General features: G+C 44.1%; 2 protein-coding genes across 5 annotated transcripts; both read left to right on the forward strand.

Moving 5' to 3' along the window:
* Nucleotides 1-1,036: 1,036 nt before the first annotated feature.
* On the forward strand, nt 1,037-11,128 carry LOC147172826 (uncharacterized). 4 transcript variants are annotated; one of them, XM_086078230.1, is made up of 4 exons: nt 1,055-1,501; nt 1,891-2,023; nt 4,889-5,544; nt 7,642-11,128. In XM_086078230.1, exons 3-4 carry the CDS (start codon nt 5,322-5,324, stop codon nt 9,975-9,977), a joined length of 2,559 nt encoding a protein of 852 aa, XP_085934356.1. In that variant the 5' UTR covers nt 1,055-1,501; nt 1,891-2,023; nt 4,889-5,321; the 3' UTR covers nt 9,978-11,128. The 4 variants fall into 4 exon arrangements, with proteins under 4 accessions (XP_085934352.1, XP_085934355.1, XP_085934353.1 ...); XM_086078226.1 differs by having other exon boundaries at nt 1,037-1,501; nt 4,889-11,128; XM_086078229.1 differs by having other exon boundaries at nt 1,037-1,501; nt 1,891-2,008; nt 2,673-11,128.
* A 2,310-nt stretch (nt 11,129-13,438) lies between these two features.
* dbpb (D site albumin promoter binding protein b) lies at nt 13,439-22,035 on the forward strand. The gene is made up of 5 exons (XM_086079519.1): nt 13,439-14,360; nt 14,497-14,825; nt 16,527-16,970; nt 20,440-20,705; nt 21,677-22,035. Exons 2-5 carry the CDS (start codon nt 14,636-14,638, stop codon nt 21,890-21,892), a joined length of 1,116 nt encoding a protein of 371 aa, XP_085935645.1. The 5' UTR covers nt 13,439-14,360; nt 14,497-14,635; the 3' UTR covers nt 21,893-22,035.
* Nucleotides 22,036-22,907: the final 872 nt, after the last annotated feature.

A 22,907-nucleotide genomic window follows, 5' to 3' on the forward strand; every position in this document is an offset into this window, starting at 1 on the left:
AAAAAAAAAAACATTGTACCAAGTAATCATTAGCCTATTTATATAAAATTGCTTAACATGCATTATCTCTAATAGATATATGTACTAGGTGTCCCAAATATTATGTTATGTACTGTATGTATTGCATTTGCACTTAATTTTTTCTCATTTCAAGACAAGGCTGACGAGACAACCGTGTACAAATGAATATTAAGATGACACATTCATGACTATGAAATTAGAGTTCCATTTGATGGAGAAAGACTCGCTCCGTCCTCATGATTATCCTTCCAACTCAGACATGATGAATACTCTTAAAATTCAGAGCGACACAGAGCCGGGATGATTCACATCTGTGTGATTACAACCATTGAATAATAAAAGACAGGGAAATGATACAATAATTATTCCTGTGAAATGGAGAGCCACATAAATCTCTCTAACGCTTGAGAAATGTGCTGTACATTTTACTATCATGATTAGAGAGTAATAGCATTTATCAAATCCATCCAGATTCCAATTAAACTAACAGATGTTGCTGGCAGAAAGGAAGTTGCGTTCATGCTTTTAAAAAAAAATGCTTTATTCAATTGTAGCTGTGTTCTAAAATACATGGAAATGTGTGGAATAGTTTAATTTACTAGTCAGGTTGTCATTTGGACAGTCATTTTAGGATATTTTGTACTGAAAGCCTTTTAGCCTGTGGCTTGTAGAACCGCCAGAGGCCCTGATTTAAAAAAAAAAAAGCAGATCCATACTCTTCTGTATAGTATGATTTAAAACAATATTTAATGACATTCATAATCATATACAATACGCAGGCCTACCAATGGATTAAGTGTGTCGTCTTAGTTTGTATGATTATTATTATTATTTAATATACTGTATAGTATATATCTCAACAACCTGACATTGATAACATTGTCTGGGTCATAGTCCAAACTAAAATTATTCCACTTACCAGAGGGATTTTTTTTAAATGTATTTACCGGAGTGGGGAAGTGATTTTGCATACAAATGAAAGCTTACTGCCCACTGAAAAAAAAGCAGTGCGTCCGTAATATGTCGGCAAAGGAGCCAAGTCCGCCGTCCAAGCCTCGCTGCTGCTACCCGGAAACATTCGGAGGGCCGGAAAGGACCGATGTTTGGGGAGCACACGTCACTCACTTTTTTTTAACCCCAAAATAATTAGCGCCCACCACCATTCCAACATTTTCCTCCGGCTAATAGCGTCGCTAACCCCCCGAGGTTGGAGTGGGATGCGGAAGGACGACGGCGTTATCCGTCGGTGATTGTTTTGCGTGCGGAGGGAGACGGGTGGGCGGCCGGACTCGCTTTAGCCTTTTGGCTCGGCGTCGGTGAAAATGGCTGCGGCTAAGCACTGGAAAACAGCACGCAGCAATGGAAGCGTAGTGCTAGCTGCTAGCTTGTAGCTAATAGCTAGCTCGTAGCTAATAGCTCGCTCGGCTCGAAGAAGAAGGCGTGACAGGCCGCATCCGTTTTCTACGCTTTCCACGCCCAGGTAAACATATTTTATGTCCAAATAATTTACACAGAGTGGATAAAAACTACAGTTACCATCCCAAGTGTAGGCTGTTTATGTTTTAAATCGATGTTTGGTCAATGGCTAATGTTAGCATGGTGCAGTTGTTCCTCCCCCCTAGACGGAGATGGAGCAACTCCACTTTATCGGGCCAGTTTAAATGGTCTAACCGGAGTGAATTATAGAGTTTGGAAATATTTGCTGTTTCCCCCTACTTTTTTATATTGCTTAATTTAAAAAAAAAAACGCTTCCCTGAAGTGCCCCGTTGTTAGCTTGCGTGTTTTAACCCGCCTCTAATGTTTACACTGTGCAGCGAAGGCGATGCTAATGTGTGCACTTCTTTTCTTCGCTTGCATTTTTTTCCCAGGGTTGATGCTTTTCCCTGAAAATGAGAATCGGCCGAAACTGCGATAAAATAACTCCCTCGTTCGTCACTCGGGGGATCGTGTTGTGCAAAAGCTCCTTAGGATCGATTGGAGGAAACGGTAAGAAGTGAAGAGGTGAGCAAATACACGACGTTTCATCGTGAGACATTGGAGTACCGCCAGATTGCGTTTTTACACGTGTTTACAAATGCAACACGCAGAAAGGAACACATTGAAACAATTTTGCATTGATTTGATGATGATTATTTAAAACTTGCCACCAGTTAAACTCTCCCTTTGTAACTTAATCGAAGAAAACAGCTGCATTGCTTTGTTTACATTTGACTTAAGATGGTCATCCCAGGGGCAAATTAAAATGCCACAACAGCAATATATACACTGTACTGTTTATTGTCTATTAATAAAATAGAAGCAGCCAATAAGGTATAGCGAATGCAATCAGTAGCACAAAAAAAAGTTAATTATTTATGTGATAAGTGAACTTAGTCTAATTATGGTCTAGTTGTGTTTGTAGTTATCTATATTTAATAGTAATTATATTGTGCATTGGAAATTTAAAGAAATTAGAGACAAAAATAATGCAAATGTACTAATTGTATAGTCATATATGGCAGTCATATTTGAACAGTGAATGCACATAAATAGTGCCTGGCAGAATAATTGCCTAAGTCATTTTTTTATATTTTTGGGTGGGAACAAGGGAAAAAACACACAAAATTTAGCAGACAAGAAGAGTCAAGTTGCCCCCATTCATCCTTTACAGATTACCAAGACCTGGATGGCTGAAGACATTATTTTAGCAAGGACATTGATATTGTGACATTAAGTTAAAAATGACTTGATGGGAGTGTGAAAAAACTCAAGATTGAAGCTAATATCCAGCCAGACGACTGTGCGGAATATAAAGCACCCCGCCCGGCACTAAACACATTTCCCTTATAGATAGGGTACAAGTACTTGTACGTTGTAACCAACATCAATGACATCTGTGTTCATATTTTGGCCCGACATGAAAGGTGACTAAAGCAATTAGGATTGGATGAAAATGATTCACAATTGTTTACAGGCATTTTGACTGACATTTTACGATGATGGAATGCACCACTAAAGAACCGTTTCATGATAGGTAAACCTGAGTGGAGTAGTGGTTGCTGTCATCAATTTTTTTTTTATAACACAATAGTAAGCCATCTTCTTCATCTGTGCACGCAATCACTGTACAGTAATAAAACCATAAAAGCGATGAAAGGTTGGTATTAAGGTAATCCCCACTACTTTGCTGTTCCCACTGTTGTAAATCACTGCACTGTAAACAACTGTAGTAGGCTCCATTGTGATCATCTAGAGAGGTAACAAAGGTAGAAAAACGGAGCATAAAGGTCAACCCTTTTTATTGGTGTAGAGTTTATTTTATATTTAGATTAACAATGTTTAGTGGATATAAAAATAAACTGCACACCACTAATCAAATGCCAGGTTTTTAGTGGTTTTTACAATTGAGACAAAGATAACTCGTGAAAAAAAAAATTCTACCATTAATTTGACCCATAGCCACAGCTCAAAGACCTCTTTGAGAGAAGAAGTAAACAACTGGAAAAACGGGCTTGCAAAATTGTGTACACCCTCTCATAACTAGAATTAGACTAGAATCGCATTTATAGTTGTTAAATGGGACTTCAGCTGTTCTAGAAGGCTTTTCCTGACATAGCAGAAGCCTAACGGGTTATAAGAGGGTGTGCACACTTGTGCAACCCCACTATTTGAGCCATTAATTTTTTCTTCCCCTCGTGAAAATATTCTTTTTTTCCCTTCATCTTCAATTGAGTGGTACAAGTTATAGGTCACATTGGTGGTGGAAAAAAAAATTGGGGGAGGATTTGACTTGGTCTCGTTGTTTTTATATCACAAAAACATGGCATTTGAACAGGGGTGAAGTCGACTTTTTATATCCATACACCCACCAACCACAACATTATGACACTTGCGCAGTCTAAACCAGTTTGTCCCCAACCTGTATTGAGACAAGAAACCCATTTTACATTATAAAAATCTCACAAATCCGGTGACTTAGTGTGCAATGTGGGTCTTTTCAATCGAACACAAGGATGATTCACAGGAAGCCATGTTTGATTCTGGCAACAGTTGGATACAAGCTCAATTTTGATTGACACAATCCTGGTGGAATTAAGTGAATGACTTCTCAATTTAATACGTCTGACGCACTCAATTAAAATGACAGTAAGCATTGTCCTTGTAAAGGACAAATTTGTCATGTCGTGTCTCTATTAGATCTCATTAGATTGTGCAATTTGTCATAATGAAATTGTTTGGTGTATGTCCCTGGTATATATATATTTTTTCCCCATAATCTCTCACTAATGAAAGTGAGACATTTGAACATTTATTTATCATCAGTGTGCTCCAATCCCGCAGAACCAATTCACGGTAAGTTGTTGTGAAATCTCAAACGTTTATTATGATTACTAATCTGAAGTGGCGAAAGAAGTGTGTACCTAACCAAAATTTCCCCACACGATGTGTTTTGCATTAAACATTTTCTCAGTATGAATTTCAATGTTGGTGCTCAGTCGACCCAAATCTGCTGTACGTCCTCAAATAGTGGCATCCACTCTAGTAGATGCGCTTCATTGACCACTTCAGTAAATACATGTTGCATAACAAATAGTTTCAACATTGACACCAAGAAATTGGATTGGAAAAACAAAATCAGCTCATTTTGTTTTTAAAATATGAATATGCAGTTGAATAAACAAACACTCCTGGCTACTATATGAGGAAATACAGAAATCTGACCATCCATTACAGTTACTTTGTACCACAAGTTACAGCAAAAAAAAAAAAACGCACTACAGGAAAAATAGCTTTCGCAAATTGACGTTATTAAAATGTCAGTCAGTGGTGGAAGATATGACTTCCTTCTATGACATGTATTTTTCTTTAACTTTGTGTTTTTTTCAGCGTCAGGGTCTTCTTGGCTGAACACAGATGAGGATTCTCACTTAGGTCACGGAATATGTCAATGCAGTAACTCGCAAAGGAAACAAGAGGAAGTCTATTGAACTGCTTCGCTATAAATTATAAGCAATTTTGAAATTAGACGGAACACTTTTTTCTTTTTCTTTTTGCGCTTTTGAGCTTCCCAGCTTCTCCACTGCTTTTGGAAGTAAATTGTGAGCAGTGGATGATCGCGAGTACCAACGCCTGATTTTGTACGGTCCAGATAAGAAACTTTTAACTGACATTCAAGTGTTTCTGGACAAAACATTTTCACCGAAGCGTCTTTAGGCTTTTTTTTGTGTGTGTATTTCACTACTCCTGTCGTGGGACTCTTGTTGCTGCTCCCAGCACTGGAGGTTCAGCCTTGCACCCCCCATCTGCATGTGAGTGGGAAATGTTCCAGTTTGGAAAATACAATTTGGACATTATAGAGATGTTAAGTGGGCACCAGGCCCACCAGTTTAAAGGGCTTGGTTTAGACCGACAACTGCAGCATCAGCAGCAAGTGCAACTCCACCAGCACCAACTACAGCAGCAGCAGCAGCAGCAGCAGCAGGCTGAGTCGTCTGGAGCTCTTCTGTCTGGACTTGGCTTGGGCCCCCTGCAGGGGTCAAGAGGTAACGCCTTTTCTGATTCTGCCTCCATTTTTGCCAAGATGAGTGCCCCTCCTCCCCCACCTTTACAACAGCAGCCTTCCTCGTCTCAGAGCTCTCGTTCAAAGTCCAGCAAGATGAGCAGCAGCAGCAGCTTAAGCCATTCTTCAGGCTATCCACAGTTCCTGCGCTCTTTCCACCCGTCTGAGGCAGCACTAGCGCAGGAGCCGTTACACCCAGGTGTGGGCCGCTTTGAGCACTTTGCCGGAGGAAGTAGCAGTAGTGTGAGTGGTGGGGGATTAGGAGGATTAGTAACATCCGCACCTCCACCCCCACCTCCTCTGCATCCCGGCCTCTCTATCCCCCAAGCATCATCTGGCCCCTCCTCGTCCTCCCCTTCCCCTTCAACCTCTGTGGCCACCTCTAACAACCCTTCTAGCAGCAGTGCAGTCAGCTCATTGGGACACCAGTTGGTTGGGGCCCAGTCTGATGCACGGAGCCTTCACCAACAGTTTAGTTGCATGCTAGCTGCTAATCAGTATTTCCTTTCCGGGGTGCCTGCTAATGCTAGTTTGGAGCAGTTTCTCGTTCAACAGGGTAGCCATAACCACTTAGGGATTGGTTTAAGTCACACAGGTGGGGAGCCGAGTACTAGCCTTGCTCCGCCCCCCGCGCTGCATTCGTCTCATTCGCATAGCCACTCTGCTTCTCAGTCACAGCAGGCGCCGCAGCAGCCCCCCCAGCAGCAACAGCTTCCGCCTCACACCCTATCTCATCCTCACTCTCATTCTCATCCTCACCACCCGCTCCACCCCGGGTCCCAGCCTCCGTCGCTGGGCGGCTTTGACTTTCAAGGCATCCCTGTCCTCTCATCAAATCAAATAGCTTCACTGATGCAGCAGGAAGCAGGTTTGCCGCTTCCCTTGCCACTTCACTTGTCCTTGTCTAAGGATGATGGTAAAGCGGAAAGCGCAGGTAGCGGAACCGGCGGTAGTGGTGGTGGTGGTAGTAGTAGCGGCAATAGCAGTAGGAGGAAGAAGGCGATGGCTGGCTATTTGCCCCAGAGAAAGTCTGAAAGCACTAGTAATGGCCACAGTAATCCTAGCACGAGTAGTAGCAATGGCGCACTTAGTCATAGTCAGCCCCCAGCTTTAATTGGAAGTGGGGTTGGCTTATCAAACATGGGTGGAGATCCATCATCCCTGCTTGCTTCATCATCTTCATCCTCATCAGTAGTTTCTTCTTCCTCCTCCTCTGCTCCCTCTTCCTCTGCTGCCTCAGTACTGGTTACTAACGAGTCTCACCTTTCTAAATCTGATAACTTGAGCTCAATACATGCTAACACCGCAGAATCTGATACGGAGTCAATTTATAGCTGCGGAGAGTGTGGCAAAAGCTTCCCTCACCTTTCAAGCCTTCGCAGGCATATGCGTATGCATGAGCCAACTGCAGCTGGCACTAGCAAATCTACCACTACTGGCCCCAATCCTATTCACATTAAAAATCAGTCAGAACCCACACTCCCCCATTCGACCCAAGAAACTCCCCAGCCCTTGTCCAATTGTTGCCCTAGCCCAGACAAAATATTTCATTGCCCCGATTGTGGCAAAGGCTTTAAGAAAAAGGGACACCTCCTGCAACACGGTGTCCTACACTCTTCAGCCCGCCCATATGGCTGCTCCACCTGCTCTCGGGCTTTTAATCGTAGAGAGTCACTGACACGGCATGAGAAGATACATGAGGAAAAGCCATTCCGATGTCCTGCCTGTGGTCGTGCCTTCCGCGAGAGCACCTCTCTACTCAACCACGCTGCCTCAGGCACCTGCGGCAAGCCAGGTAGGGGACCCAAACAACGAGGCGGCAAGACAGGAAGCGATGGTGAGGACAGAATAGGGGGAGGGAGTGGAGGAGGTAACGGAGGAGGGGGAACTTATCCGAGCAATCGGGGGGTCATTTATGGGAAAACTGAGGAAAAGGAGGGTATAATCATTGTTGGGGAAGGAGAACAAAAATCAGGGTTAGGATGTGATCTGTTTCAGTCTGCAAGGGGAGGGAATTCAAATGACAGGGACAGAACAGATGCTAAATACCCCACTGACTACTCTCGGAATCGTTACACAGGCTACCATGAAGACCACCGTTCTCAAGGTAATCCGTCTCCATGCTACTCTGGCGCCTCCCCCTGTGGTAGCGGGATGGCCGGCCCGGCTCTGAGAAAGGCACCCTTGGCCCCAACACTGCATCCGCACTCTCAGAGCCACAACCAGCACCATCATCCGCAGCAACAGCCCCACCTGCCCCTCTCCTCTCTACTGGATGACTCAGAGGATGATGTCACTAGCTCCGTCAATAATGCCATCTCTGCCATCACTGCAGCAACTGGAAATAGAGATGACAGGGGAGACATCATAGGAGGTCTGCTTGGTGGTCTTGGTCTAGGCCCTCTGGGCTCGCCGTCAACATCTGGCATGGATAAGAATTTCCGAGGTGGTGGGAACCAGGAGCCGTTGAGCAACAATCCACATAATCCTGCTACTAAGCCCAAACGTCCCCGAAAACCCAGAGCCAAGAAAGATCCGGCAGCTGACGGGCAGCCCCCTAAACGTAGGCAGTACACTCCGAGAATGGGAACCAGCGGGCTCCCGCGCACTCACCTCTGCAGTGTCTGCGGTAAGGGTTTTGCACGTCGCGAGACTCTTCGCAGGCACGACCGCATACATACCGGAGAAAAGCCTCACCACTGCGCTGTTTGTGGAAAGTATTTCCGGGAGGCTTTCCACCTTAGCAAGCACCAAACGGTTCACTCTGGGGCTAAGAATTACAAATGCAGCATCTGTGGGAAGGAGTTTGGTTACTCCCAGAGTCTCAGGAGGCACAGCAAACTCCACCAGAAAGGGGAGAATGAAGAGGTGCCCACAACACCAGCCCCAGAGAATATGAACAGCTTTAATCCAAACCCTCAATGCAGTGTGACCCAAGACGGGAGCCAGAACCAAGTACCAAGCACCTCCTCCTATTACTCCTACCCTCAAGATGTCAAGCCTCAAGATACCCAGCCACATTCACAGCCTCCGCCTCGTCTTTACACCTGTGCAATATGCTGGAAGTCCTTCCGCCACCACTTCCACCTGACTGCTCACCACCAGACGGTTCACGAAGGTGGGGGCGAAAAGCATTTCTGCTGCGAGGTGTGCGGAAAAGCCTTTGCATACTCAAACAGCCTTACGCGACACAGGCATTCCCAGCATGGGATCACCCGCAGTGAACCGTCAAACCCTCAAGAAGGCAGCAGTGGGTCCGGAGACAACCGGGGAGGGAGCGATGTGAACCAGTCGACGTCCGAGAGCGAGGCCGCCACCAATGCCCTGCTGCAGATGGCCCCGTCGACCGACAGCCACGGGGCTCCCAGTCTTAACGTTGTCACCCATGGCCACCAGCAAGCACCACCGCAGCCACCGGCCGGTTACTCTCCCCTCTTTTATGACGCCACAGCAACCCAGTCTTCAGCCTCCAGTGCCCCATCTTACTCGCAGCCTCTGCCCCCCAATTCTACAATCATGCCCCCCCATCACCCGCACTCCCCGGCCGGGGTGAAAGGAGAGCACATATATCCGGCCGGATCCCGCAGCCGTACTCTACACACCACAGCGCCGTTCCAGCCCCTTACGGAACTGCCCTCCACCGAACATCACCATCTACATCATCATCTTCATCACCCCCACCATCATCCTCATCATCTGTCCGGTGCCCAGCCCCAACAACACCTCGACTGCAGCAACCAGTTGACGCATGATGAAATCAGACGGCACAAGAAGAAAAAAAAAAAGTCCGATAGGAGAGATTGGCAGGAAAATAAGTATGAATGCCAAGATTTAGTCAGATTTGACGGGAGCCACAAGAAGAGAAAGATAAGTTGTACAGTAAGAGGGCAGTCAAACAAAAAGCAAGGCTCCCTTCGCTTGACAATTAGGCGAGGAGAAGGATCTGGTGGCGGTGGGTATAAACTTGTCAACACTGGGGGCGTGAAAGTTCAGATCCTGTCATCCTTAAAGGTTCCTGTGAAGCGTTTTGGCTGCCCTATATGCCCCAGTTCCGTGTTTTCCCGCAAAGCGGGGCTGCTAGTCCACATGGCAATTAGACACCCACAAAAAGCCAAAACCACTCGAGAGCGACTTCAGTGCAGCGTATGTGGGAAGCAGTCTCACAGGCCCATGGCAGCTTTTGTCCATCGGGCCTCCCACCGTGCCCGAGGGACCTTCTCCTGCCAGCGCTGCGCCGCTCGCTTCTGGAACGCGACGCTTCTCCAAAGGCACAAGGGCTCCTGCAGCCGCACGGCTAAGGGAGCGCGGCAGGCCGACGCTAAGAAGCCGACGCTATTAAAGAGACCGTCAGAAAGACAGAGCCGAGATGGTCAGGGTGACTTGCCGTACCATCTACTGGGATCGTATAGATACTGAGCAACACGGTGACAATAAAAGGGACTTGGGAAAAAGGAATAGTCGATGTTAGACTCTGCTGAGTTTAGGACGAAGTGTGGTAACAACTACTGTAAAGCATCTTATGAAATCACCTGAAATGCTTCCAGATTCTTTTGGAACGCCTTTCAAAAATGTGACTGTTTCCATAGGATCACTAACCCCTTAAGTGCATTGACACTATGCTTGGCAGACACTGTGCAGTCACTAGGCAAGTTTAGATAACGTTACCTGCACATGTATCTCCTCATATTCTAACTAGCATCCCTGCTACACACCTTTTACTGTATGATAAAACTGTGTCTCTGCTGTGTACTTTGTATGGTTCATGTAGCACCTCCTGAGGATTTGTCTTTCCTTTTTCTTTTTATAACATGTAAAGTGCTTTTATTAGGAGTAGGGACTTTGGGATTACGACATTTGTTGATAGTTTGTCAGTGCATGTTTGTTCTCTGGTCAAGTTTTTTGCTGAGGTGATATGTGATGGCTTATTCAAGTATATCCCAGAAGTTTGTAGTGTAAATTTGATTGAAGGGTCTCTCCTATACGCCCTGGTGATTATAATCACATATAGATAAAACATGTTGATGGTAATTAATTAGTTATAAGGGGGTCTCTCTCCTGCCAAAATGAAGAAACTTTCAAAAAGCCTTGCTTTTTACGTTCGCTTCATTGATTTCAAATTTTTTTTTTCTTAGCTTTTATACCAAGGGATAGAACACAAGGTAAACAAGTGAAATATAACACGTTTGTCTCATGTTATTTGTATGCTGTTTTTAGCAGTGATAATTTCTACAGTGCTTCACTTTGTGTTTAAGACAAGGACCTATTCTCCAAGCAAATGTACTATTCCATGTATTTATGTATGTAACTGTCCTCATACCAATCTTAGACTGAACCTCAACCTTTTAGTGTGTGCTGAGTTGCAATCATAATCTTACTGTCATGCTATTTTGTTTTCTTATAAAGAAAGATGTTAATTTCCTCACATATGAAATGTCCATGCCTTTTTTTCACACCTTGTTTTTTCTTCTAAAGAAAAAAAATATAGTTTTAGTAGATTTCTATCACTTTATTTACTGAAAAGCCAGTAGTTGATTATATTTGAAATGAATAAACCTTGAGTGTAATAATTGGGTTTTCCTTTCTTGTTCAAAGCCAACGAGAAAACAATGCAGGAATTTAAACAAATACTTCCTGATACCAGCTTTTATAAATAAACATTGCGCGTGACGTTTTATTCATAGTGCTGGTATTCCGATGTATTATAAGCTGCATTTTTGACCGTTTTTCAAAAGGTTTCGTTAACCGCAGTGTACGTAATGCACAATATACTAGAATAAGGAACGACTTGCCCGTTAAATACATTTGGCCGAGATCCACTCACCGCCATTGCAACTCCACTAGGTGTCAGTAAACCACGCAGGACTACGGTTCCCATGCTCCAGTGTGGCTTTGCCATCCAAGTCACATGGACTTGCACTGTGATAGGGGATAATGCTGTCTGGCTGTGAGTTCTGCCTGTGGTTTTGCCCATAAAATGGATCAGAGCGATAATGTATGCTTTTGCATATCTGCGGAGATGCGACCAGCTGACCCACATTTAAAACGAAACTCAAGATGAGAGTCCTTTTGGCCTACACCAATTTGGGGGAATGCTCACAATGAACAGGAGCCTAAAAGTTGCAATGATACCAAGTGTAAATTAGTGAGCCTTAAACACCGTGCCGCAGCTCATTACTGTATGTAAAAGATACTTTGGTGTGCTTTGCGAAATTATCTGATTTCCCATAATTGGATCTGGAGGAGAATTACTACTACTAGTACTACATCTACGCCATTGACGCGAAGTGACAGGCAGAGCAATGAAATATGCTTTTATTTTAGAAGAAACTTCATAACCTATGCATCTACTTAAAAAAAACAACAACACTTTTTTAACGTTTTTGTTATGTGGCGTGCCGTGACTTATACATCAAACCTCATTAACCTATGGTTAAATTTAATCTGGCCTGGGGCGTATGCGAACTGACTGTTTTGGGCCCACTGGCCGCTCTTAGTTAACACTAGTATTTGTAGTAGTTGAGCAAGAGCAGCCTCAAATCAAATGCATCTTGGGGCCCGGGTCCTCATGACGTAAGTGAACATTTGGATTTTAAGGTCACATTGAAGGCTTTCAATTTGAAATGTATGTTTCAAATCTTGACAAAATGTAATTGACTTGTAAAAACAATCCAAAATTCAAGATCAAATGGAGCCCTTGCTGGATTAGTTCACAGTTGAGTTGCTTTTAATGACCATTGCCGACCTGAGGCAATAAGCTGGCTGCTTGGTGGGGGCCCCACAAAAAAGTATGGTTTTCTGGAAAAACAATGAACGAAGCAGTTTCTTCCAAAGGCCAAATACAAAATTATATTTAAAATGTTTTAAATAAATGTAAGAAGTAAAACTCAACCCTACCATATTCCAATAATAACTATTATTTGCTACACACAAATGTTTAATTCCTCAGTTCAATGTGTAATAGAAATAACACACCTGTTAACTATCCAAAACCTGTAAAACAACTTCCTCTTCTTTACAGCCGTCAAATGTTGATAATTAGTTCTCTTTTAATTGACTATTATTTGTGCTGTTTCAACTCCACCCCATGCACACAGAAATACAAACTATTATTAAATCTATTAAAGGGATTTAAGAGGGGACAGCTCAAAGTCTGATGTACAAAGTGGGAACACTTGGTCGTAGTCACGCAGGGGCGACGCTGTGGTCGTGGGGCTCAGGGCCCCAAGTTGACTGGGCCTCGTCCTCATGACGAAATATAAACATTAGACTTGCGGTCATGTTGAAAAGGTTTTCGATTGAATGTTCAACTCTGATATGATTTATAAATCAAGCCCCAATCTACGTCTAATCGAGCCCCTCCCTGTATCGGTTCACATCAAGGTTAAATATAAGGATCAAGTCGTCACGTGCGTGCTCACACTTGTAAATGATTCACCCGCCAAACGGTGTCTCACAGCCCTGTCAACTGTTTACTTGTCAACTCGAGCACATCCGTCTGTGGGCCGTGCAGAGTTGGATTCCTGTGGCGCGCTGTTTTGCATGTGCTCGGGTACAAGAGGAGCGAGCTGGGCCGCCCTCGTGCCTTTTTTTTCCCCTCCTTCCAACTCGCTCTCACGCGGCACTCGCATGCATGGAGGGAATCCGAGTGGGCGGGACCGACCGACCTACTTCTGGCCAATGGGAGAGCTCGGAGACGACGTGCTCTCAGCCAATCGGAGCGAGAGCCGCGAGCGGGCAAGCTTGTCTCCGCGTGCCCGGTACACGTGAGCCGTGGCGCTATTGTACAGTACACCGGGAGGCAACGTGAAAAAAAAAAAATCTGCACACTCACGTTTTCATTGGATTACTATTTAGGAGGGAACTGTAAAAGACACACTATAACCTTACTACTCCGACAAAACACGACCGTAAAGATATTGTGAGTTGACAACTTAGACGTAACGCTTTGATTTGTTTAAACGGGCTGGTCACGTTAACTGGTCACGTTAGCTCTTATGCTAACTGTGCCAGTGTTATTTCCGCGGAGTAAACAAACAAGAACAAGTGACAGCAGCCGTCTCCTCGAGGTGTGGCACGAGAGTGGGCGTTGCTCATAAATAATAGCACAAGCTCGGAGGGGATCAGTGAAGAGTTTTGGCCAACCCTCTCCGGGTTCATTCCGCGACGTTTGACGTCACGTGAGCCGCCCGTGTCCGTTCCATCTGAGCTCGAAGAGGAGGAGGACGACGGCTTCACATACACACACACACACACACAACACAACGCAACACACACTACTGTGCCCGTGACTGGAGCCCTCGGATGCAAATGAGAAAGAGTTACAGACAGAGAAGGAGGAAACGACACCCACTCCCACCACCACCACCACCACTCGGTCCCTCCTCCCACTTCCACGCGACGGACAAGTGAGCGCGAGCCCAGAGGAGAAACATCAACTTGTCATTTGAACAACATCGACACTCTCGTCGATTTCTCATCTTTTTTTCCTCCCATACATCGATCCACACTTTGTTTTGGGGACTTTTGAACAACATCCATTGTTTCGGGGCTTCTTCTTTTTTTTAGCAACACCTGGATATCGTTTTCCTTTCTATTTTTTGGGTGCAATTTCAGCCATTGCATTGTTTTTTTTCCCCTACACCACTAAATTTGGTGAGATTTTCCACTCAGCTGATCCTCCCACACTGCACTGAGAATAACAACTTGGATCTCCCTGGAGGAGTGCAATGGAATACTTCGAGGCAAACAATCTTGCAAGGAAATAAAGGGAGCTTGCTTGTCATCTCACCGAAAAAAAAGGTAATAAAAACGGCATGTGTTAATACTATACTCGTTATCATTCTTTACAGTGGCAACACTATAAACAACCCCCCTCCTCTTCCTCCCCTCTTTTTCTTTCCACCCCCTCCTTCACCCCCGCTGCATGATTGTACAGACATCAAACTCCTATTGGTAGCTCCCTGTGGTCATCTCGCCTCGCCCCTTCCAAGTACACCCCCCCCCCCCATCCACCACCTCACAGGTGTCTCTCCGTGACTGCCCCAGCCCCCTCCCCTCTTCCCGTCTGGCCCAGGATGTCCAGGCAGCTCACCCAGCTCCCCACTCCGGACCTGCCCGCGGGCGCTAGCCCACAGTTTGGGAGTTGCACCCAGCCGGCGGTTTCCCTCACCGGGGGGCACCTCAACTCCATGGCGGGACTCAAATCACTCCTGCAGCATCCCATGAAGGGGGACCAGCGCTTGAGAAACCCCTGCGATCTCAAAGGTGAGTTCTGGTTTATGTTGTGCACCACGTGACTCCGCCTCCCACAAATACATTCCACCTGATGCTGCACGTTCAGCACAAATATGCATCATTAATCCATCATAATTCATGCTAGATGCACCGCCACATACTATAATCCCCAATCCCTTAGATTATAATCACTTGGCAATTAGTATCCAGATTACGATGTGTGTTTAATGTCAAGGCTCACATGCATTCTGATCTCCCGCCATAGTGAGATAAGCTCAGGAGCTTGCATATATGCAATGATAACTGGTCCTGGCTCTCGTATTAATACTGCGATTCTGTTGCCATCTGCTCCATCTGTGAGTTGTGTGCTTGTGCGAGGTGGGCGGCGGGGATCTGGGGGGGGGGGGGGGGGGCATACGATGGAGTTTTTGTAGAAGCGAGTTTTTATGGAAACAGAATTAGGTGGGAAGTCGAAGCCATGTTTCTACCGAGCTGTATGGTTCCATTTGATTCGTTATGGTGCGATCCGCAACGGTAAGGCCTGATCTGATGACCAGTCAGTCACATGCCACATTGGTACTGTATACCTTTTACAACTTGGACATTGGAACCAAAAAAAAAGCATAACAAAATGGACCAACCTGTTCGGAACCAAACTCTACTGCTTGGTGAAATTGGGGTTTAAGGCTCCATTTTTAACCCACATGATACAATTAGAACCTATTGAGCAAATTGACTCCAAGGCGACTTAATTTTGCCAATCGGTAACAAAAAAGCGAGCAATATGGTACTGAACCAAAACATATTGCTTGGTGGAAACAGAGCTCCAGTCTCCATTTCTGTCCCTTAACAACAATCCAGTAGAACCCATTGGGGCTCAATGTTGGGCAGGGCACAATACGAACTAAAAAAAATGAAAATAAAGTACCATACTGAACTCAACCTAACTGTACTTTCTGCTTGGTGGAAATGGTGCTTAAAGGCTCCAATTCTAATAGACCCTATCATGGTCAATTCTAACCATAACAACTTAGATAATAGGAACCAATAAAAAAAAGTGTACCATACCGAACTGAACTGAACAAAACATACTGCTCAGTGGAAACGGGGTTTAGGATGCCATTTGTGTCCCATGAGATGCAATCTAATAGACCCCAGAGAGCGAAATGTTGAGAAAGGTAGCTGTTACCTTTACAACTTTTACAACCGCAGGAACTATTAAAAGGGCACTAAAGCATCCCGAACCAAACCATAATGGAAATGGGCCTTAAGGCTCCGTACCTGTGCCTCAAAATACAATCTAAAAAAACCCATAGTTTGAATTGTTGGGCTCCAAGGTGACTGTTAGCTTAGCATCTATGACAATTGAAACCAAAAAAAAGCATACCAAACCAAAATGTGCTACTTGGTGGAATAAGCGCTTTATTTCGGTGCTTGTACTTACAGTCTTCACTAATAGACTAATACTGGATACATTGTAGGACTGAAAGGCCCTTCAATTGGTAGGTTGCTAGTTGGTACCTTGTACCAAAGTTCAAGAACGTTTCCAAGCTGTAAAAGCCAACGCTAAAAAGGTAGCGCTTGGTAAGCTACCGCCCAAGATTATCATACAAATGTTAGCCGTTAGCTTCAAAGTAAAAAGGCTCAATCGTAAAAAAAAAATTGTTTTGGGTGTTCCCCAAGGATTCACATTGTTCAATAATAAATCGGTGCTCCTCTGTTTATTGTTAGACAAAGAGCGATCAGTTGACATGGATGAAGACTCTATGGGAGTGAGCTCCATGAGGAACACGTCTGGAGTAGGTGGCGGCAGCAGCAGCAGCAGCAACGGATGCAATGGCGCAACTACCGGCGGCAATTTCAACCAGTTCCTGGGCCCTCTCTTGTGGGATCGCACCCTCCCGGCCGACGGGGGCCTCTTCCAGCTGCAGTACATGGACTTGGAGGAGTTTCTGACCGAAAACGGAATGGGCAGCATGCACAGCAACAACAGCTCCAGTTCGGCCCAGATTCCCTCCCAGAGCTCCCAGTCGGCCGTGCCCAACCAGAGCTCCCAGTGCCTACCGCCCCCATCCCCGGCCGGCTCTTCGTCCTCATCTTCGTCCTCCCCGTCCCTACTGGGCTTGGAGGTGGCGCAGCCTCAGAGCCTCACCGGAGGGAACGACTGTCTTCACGGTGAGTTCACTGACGCGAAAGGCTGGAGAACGGGGCCCGCTGACAAATTGTCTCCTGAAATTGAGGAGTTCGCTTGAATTGCAGTGGAGGCGATGTGATGCGTGTAATGTCCCCACCGGCGACTTGAGGGAGTCTTTAAAGAAGATACTATGGTGACAAAGCACTTTCTTGTCCGGTGGAATCAAAGCGAAAGGCCCGAGATACTGTCACGGGGCTTTACGAGAGCATTGAAATAGACTCGAGGATTTGAAACAATGCCCGAAATTCCCCCCCCCCCGGGGGTTCAAATCTGCTCCCTTCGGCTCAAGAGCCGCCAAGATATGTGGCGTTCGAGCGAGGAAAGCAGACCACGAGATCGAAATATTATGAGTCAGCTTCAGTATTTTGCATGCGATCAATGTTCCTCGCAGTTCGAACACGATCAGCGGTTCAAGCCCGGCCAATTATTAATATTCAGCGGCATATGGGAGTCGAGAGAGGTCAAAACACTTTCTGGAAGCGAGACAGCAAGAGAGAGAGAGAGAGAGAGCGAGAGAGAGAGAGAGAGAGCAGCGTGGAGTGTTTATGATTGCGTGTCTTTAAATCTCCCCTCACTTCACACGCCACGGCCATGTGCACGCGTCGCTACACGTGCCGAGGCTGCCTGAGTGTGCTGGAGGGAGAGAACGAGAGGCGGGCCGGTACACAGGGAGGCGGAGCCCACATGGAGGGTGGGGGAGGAGGGGGGGGGGAGGGCTACAGGAAGACGGCTGCTGCTGCTGCTGCTGCTGCTGGAAACTCTGGACATCTGATCACCAATGAATAATGCTAGCAAATGTCTTTCTGCTGCAGCACACGGTGAATAATTCACAATTCACTCTTTATTCCACACTCGTAGTTTACTACTTTAAATTCATTTTTAATTTTTGATAGTTTTGAAAATCAATATAATTCCATTTGTCATCATTAACTTTCATCTATGATTGGCAAGGAGAAGTCACATTTCCTTAAACGTGGGGGACCTGCGCGCGGCGTCCATTTTGTCGCCTTACCACAAATATGGCCCCTTGGCTCAAGCGAGCCGACCATGTTAACGTCAAAGAGAATGATGAAATCTCACAGGCGAACGGTTAAAGCTAACATTTTACTTTCAAGGGCAAATTGGCTTATTGGAGCATGAATCCGTACAGGAGCTCCAGCTGGGAAAAAATGTTCCAGTTTGGAGGCCCGGGGATAAAGCCTGCACATTCCAGCAGAACCCTCCATCAGCAGGTGGCTGCTCTGACTGCTTCCTGCTGGCAAGTGCACGGTGAAGGGGGGGGAAAAAAATCCCAATTCAAAACAATTAAGGAGCGGGATGCATACCAAGGTTCTCGTGGGTGATTGATTGTGGGAAAACACGCGTTCATAAATAAGTGATGAACTGGGTAAATTTTTTTCCATCCCTTTATTCAAAAACAGGTTACTATTTCAAATTGACAGTGAAGGAAATAAAAACTCACATTGATTATGATTCAGTTACTGGTTAGGCAAGTCACATGGCCAAAAATAGCCAAAAATGTTGATCATTCGTTTCCAAGGTAAAAATAGATGCAAATGTCTGATTTTAAATAGCGAGGCTGGAATTCCGAAGATTAAATCAAACAAAGTGCTTAAAGTCACCGCCTAAAAAAAACATTGCAATAATACAATATATGCAGCCAAACTAGTCTAAACACGACATTCTGATGTCAGAGACTTTGACTTCCCCTTTGAACGACTAATCGATTATCAAAATATTTGTGGTGCTAATCATTAGTTTTCGATTAATAGATTAACTAACTCTAACTTGTACTATACATTTTGGCTCACAACACAAAAAAAATCACTGTGCCTGGTTGTTGACGTGTTTTCACCTTCAAGTTCGGGCCCTTGGTGAAATGCCTCAGACTATTTTGCTTGTCTTTTTGGTCACTCTGCAGGCATTGTTTGTGTTTTGAGAATTGTCTTCTTCTTTTTTTTTTAGCAACAGCTAAATCCTTCCAAAATTCTCCAAAAATAACTTTCCCATTGGGGCCAATTTGGTATTTGTGAAGTCACTTGAGAGACATCCGGAATGCATGAAATATGTGTTTACTATAATACAGTAAAACCCCAAATAGTCTGCATTCTCAAAGTCATATATTAAAATTTTTGGGGAGGGTGGGGGAGCCATCCTCCGTTATTCACTGTCAGCCATGTTTATTGTGGAAATTATGAACCTTTTTTGTAGGGGCGTTTTCTTTTCTTTTTCCCGCATCTATATCCCACAAAAAGCTGTATTTTTTTTTTTTTAGAAGTATTTGATGGGCCGAAAGAAGGCACCAGTGGGTCCTATTTGGCCCACGAGCCGTAGCTTTCCTCACCCCCTTTCAGAAGCTACGCAGACCTGCCCTTTATGGTCGTTCAGACAGTTACATATTTATTTAAAATTCCACCGAAACTGTCAGCTTTTGCATGGACATATGGTAATATCATTTCCCGTGTGTAGCAGCACTCAGCATGCCCTATCAATATATCACCCCCGCCTCGTAAATATCGATACCCAGCTCTATTTTAGTCCCATGACCAAACGTCGTCCACGTGTTGCGTGCACGCGGGACTTTGTGTGACTGGCTGCACTGTGCTGAAGGGACATCACACCTTCAATCCGGCTGCAGGGTTAGGTAGAACCCTTCCTTCTGTGGCCCCACTTCATTCAACCGCTTTCAAGGGGGAGGGGGTGGCACGTTACACAACAGTTCCCACGTTCAGAGCTCTCCGCTGGGTCTCCGTTCAGAACTTGACAATAATTTGATTGATGGAAGTGGAAGTAGTGGAAGTTTTCTTGTGGATTGGATTATTCATGTTTCAGATGGGTTATCGTGGCTGGAATGCAGCGAAGGCAGATGGAATGACATTGATGACGTACAATGTAGCTCGCTGGTGCCCCCTGGTGGCCACTTTTATGTAATACCGCTTGTGCTTCCTGGCCATTATCGAGCCAAAGCATACACAGGTTAATTGTACTTTATGCCCTCTAGTGGAAGAGCAATTACTTGTTCTGCCTGCCACTATACGTCGCTGGCCGAGACAGTGGAATCAAGATATATCAGATACAAGGATTTTTGGGGGGGGGCCGGTGCCGATTCTGACATTTGGCAGAGTAAAATTCCAATCACCAATGAATTGGCTGATAAATGTAAAACTTTTTTTTCTTTTTTTTTGTCAACGACAATGACAAAGATCTGAATAATAGGGAGAGCATTTGACTGTTTTACAATACTTCGTCCTATTCTGTCATATTTGCTTAACTTGACAAAAAAAGCGAAATCAGCAAAATTCCAAGGGGAATGTGTGAATGTCAATATATTTGATGAAAACCATCAGAATTGATTGATTATATATTATATATAGAATATATTGCATAATTATAGTGTCTTCATTTGTGTAGTCAAACAAAAACTGACGTCTTGTCGTCTTGTCATCGCAGGGAGCCAGACGAGTATGAACGACTCGTGCGAGTCGCCGTCGTCCTCGTCATCCTCGCCGTCGTCCTCGTGCCCGCCCTTGCTGACGCCCACGAGCGGCGGTCCGGACGTGGTGGGAATTTTCGATATGGATTCGTCGGACATGGTATTGTCCAACGGCCCCGGCCAACAGAACTTTGACCCCAGGCAGACCTTCAGCGAAGAGGAGCTCAAGCCGCAGCCCATGGTGAAGAAGGCGCGCAAGATCCTGGTGCCTGACAACATGAAGGTGAGCGGGAAACGCACGCACGCGCTGTACACACCACTTGAACCTTAGTAGCATTTTTTTTTTTTTCATTTAACTGGTAAGCTATTTAAAATTGAAGTGGATAAGTGTGACAATGGAAGCTACCCGGTATTAGGCCAATACTGGCCTTATTTTAAGGTATCGAATACTCATGGAGACTATTTTTTTGTCCTTGTGTTAAATTTAATTTAATTTTTCATAAGTACGAGAGGTATCAGTACTCGGTATGGTATTGGCGAGTACTGCACTCAAAAGAGTGAATACTTATACTAGTATCGGTCTGGAAAAAAACAAGTGTATTCAATATAATTTTTATTAATTTAAAAAATATATATTTGATTTGTTTATTTTATCCAAGTCTTTAATATATTTTATTTTATTGTCTGTTTCATTGTTTTATTTGAAATGTTTTTATTTAGTTGTTTGTATTATTTTGTTTTGTCCGCAATGTAGTGTAATTTAAGTAGCCATTTTTATTCGATCAACGTTATCTAACTTAATTTGTTTTGTTTTATTAGCAATTGAATTGTTCTCTCATGTTAAATTTCGTTAATTTTTTACCCATCTAATTTATCGTATATTTTTACTTGCAATTTAATTGTTTTATTTCTGTTATTTTATTGATTCATTAAATTTGTTTTATTTTTTACTTTTTCGCTTTTTTCATAAATGTAATTTAACTCAATGTATTTTAAGTGTTTTTATTTTATTTTAAATATACCGGTAATAGCGGCATTTTCTTGACTTCATTTGTTTTATTTCATACCTATTTGACGTATTTATTTGTTTCATTTAATTATGTTTTAGCTTTATTTATTTATTTTAGTTCATCCATCTTTTCAACTCAATGTATTTATATATATTTAAAAAAAATCTTTTTTTTTAGATGACTTTCAGTGTAATGAATTTTTACTTACAATTTTTTCTTTTTCTCCATCCATCCATTTTCTCAGGACGAGAAGTACTGGAGCAGGAGATACAAAAACAACGAAGCGGCAAAGCGCTCGCGGGACGCGCGCCGCCTCAAGGAGAACCAAATTTCGGTGCGCGCCGCCTACTTGGAGCGAGAGAACGGCACCCTGCGACAGGAAGTGGCCGAGATGCGCAAAGAACTGGTCCACTGCCGCAACATTATCAGCAAATACGAGAACCGTCTGGCCGACCAGTGATGGAGGAGGAGGAAGACGAGGAGCGAAATAAGCTGGATTCCTTTGTAAGACTTTGGATTTTTTGGGATGGACAAGTCTGGAATCATGATGACGATGATGACGACGACGACGATGATGATGATGATTTTGAATGTATTAGGAGGATGAGGAGGAGGAAGGCGTGCGTACTGCAGCTCAGGTGTCTTGTTTTTGTCGAGCTCTTAAAAGCGACGGAGGGAGAGAATAATTTAACAGATGTGACTTTTAAGGGTTTTGCTATTGGAGAATTGTATATTTTTGTAATACTTCAGAAAACAATTAGAAGGAGAGTAGAAATTTGGAGAATAATTTTGTATATTTTCTACATGACTAGAGATGGGGGAATGCTATCTTACGTAATAGGGGGGGGTTCAGCCATGGATGAGTATTTCCTCTCTTTCTTTTTATTTTGATTCCTTGATTCATGTCGGGACGCTGCGGCGAGGGCGAGGACGCGTGTAACAATTGTAATATAGAGAGCAAAAATGATCTTCACGTCGTATAGTTCAACATTTTTGTGGATTTTACTTATGCAAGCAACACAAGCACTTATGTTTAATTTTATTTACCCCCCCCCCCCCCCCCCCCTCCCACCCCGTCCTCTTTATGTTTCGGAGAGCCGAGTCATTTGTGCATCGTTGAAATAGTTTTTTTTTTTTTAAATAGACAATCCTCTGTAATTATAATCTCCTTTATAGCCAGCCTAATTCTATCACTGGTGAAAGTGGTTGTGATGCTGCTTCTAATCTACTACTTTTGTTCATTTACTTTTCTAACTAGTATGATGACATTTCCCTTTCTTTCTTTTTTTACCTCAATGGTACTGAACTTTTAACACTAAAACGTCTACTTTTTACTTTTAAAGCTTCATGATCCTTTTTAATAGCAAAATAAGCCACGGGATTTTAACCCAGCCAATGAGCAAACAGAAATTTGAAAGAAAAATGCAAAACACAGATTTTTGTTATTATGACTATTTTTACAATTCAGAATATTT

Source organism: Leptonotus elevatus, chromosome 6 (assembly GCF_054856555.1).
Source record: "Leptonotus elevatus isolate MCC_2025b chromosome 6, RoL_Lele_1.0, whole genome shotgun sequence".
In the NCBI taxonomy this organism is placed as follows: Eukaryota; Metazoa; Chordata; class Actinopteri; order Syngnathiformes; family Syngnathidae; genus Leptonotus; species Leptonotus elevatus.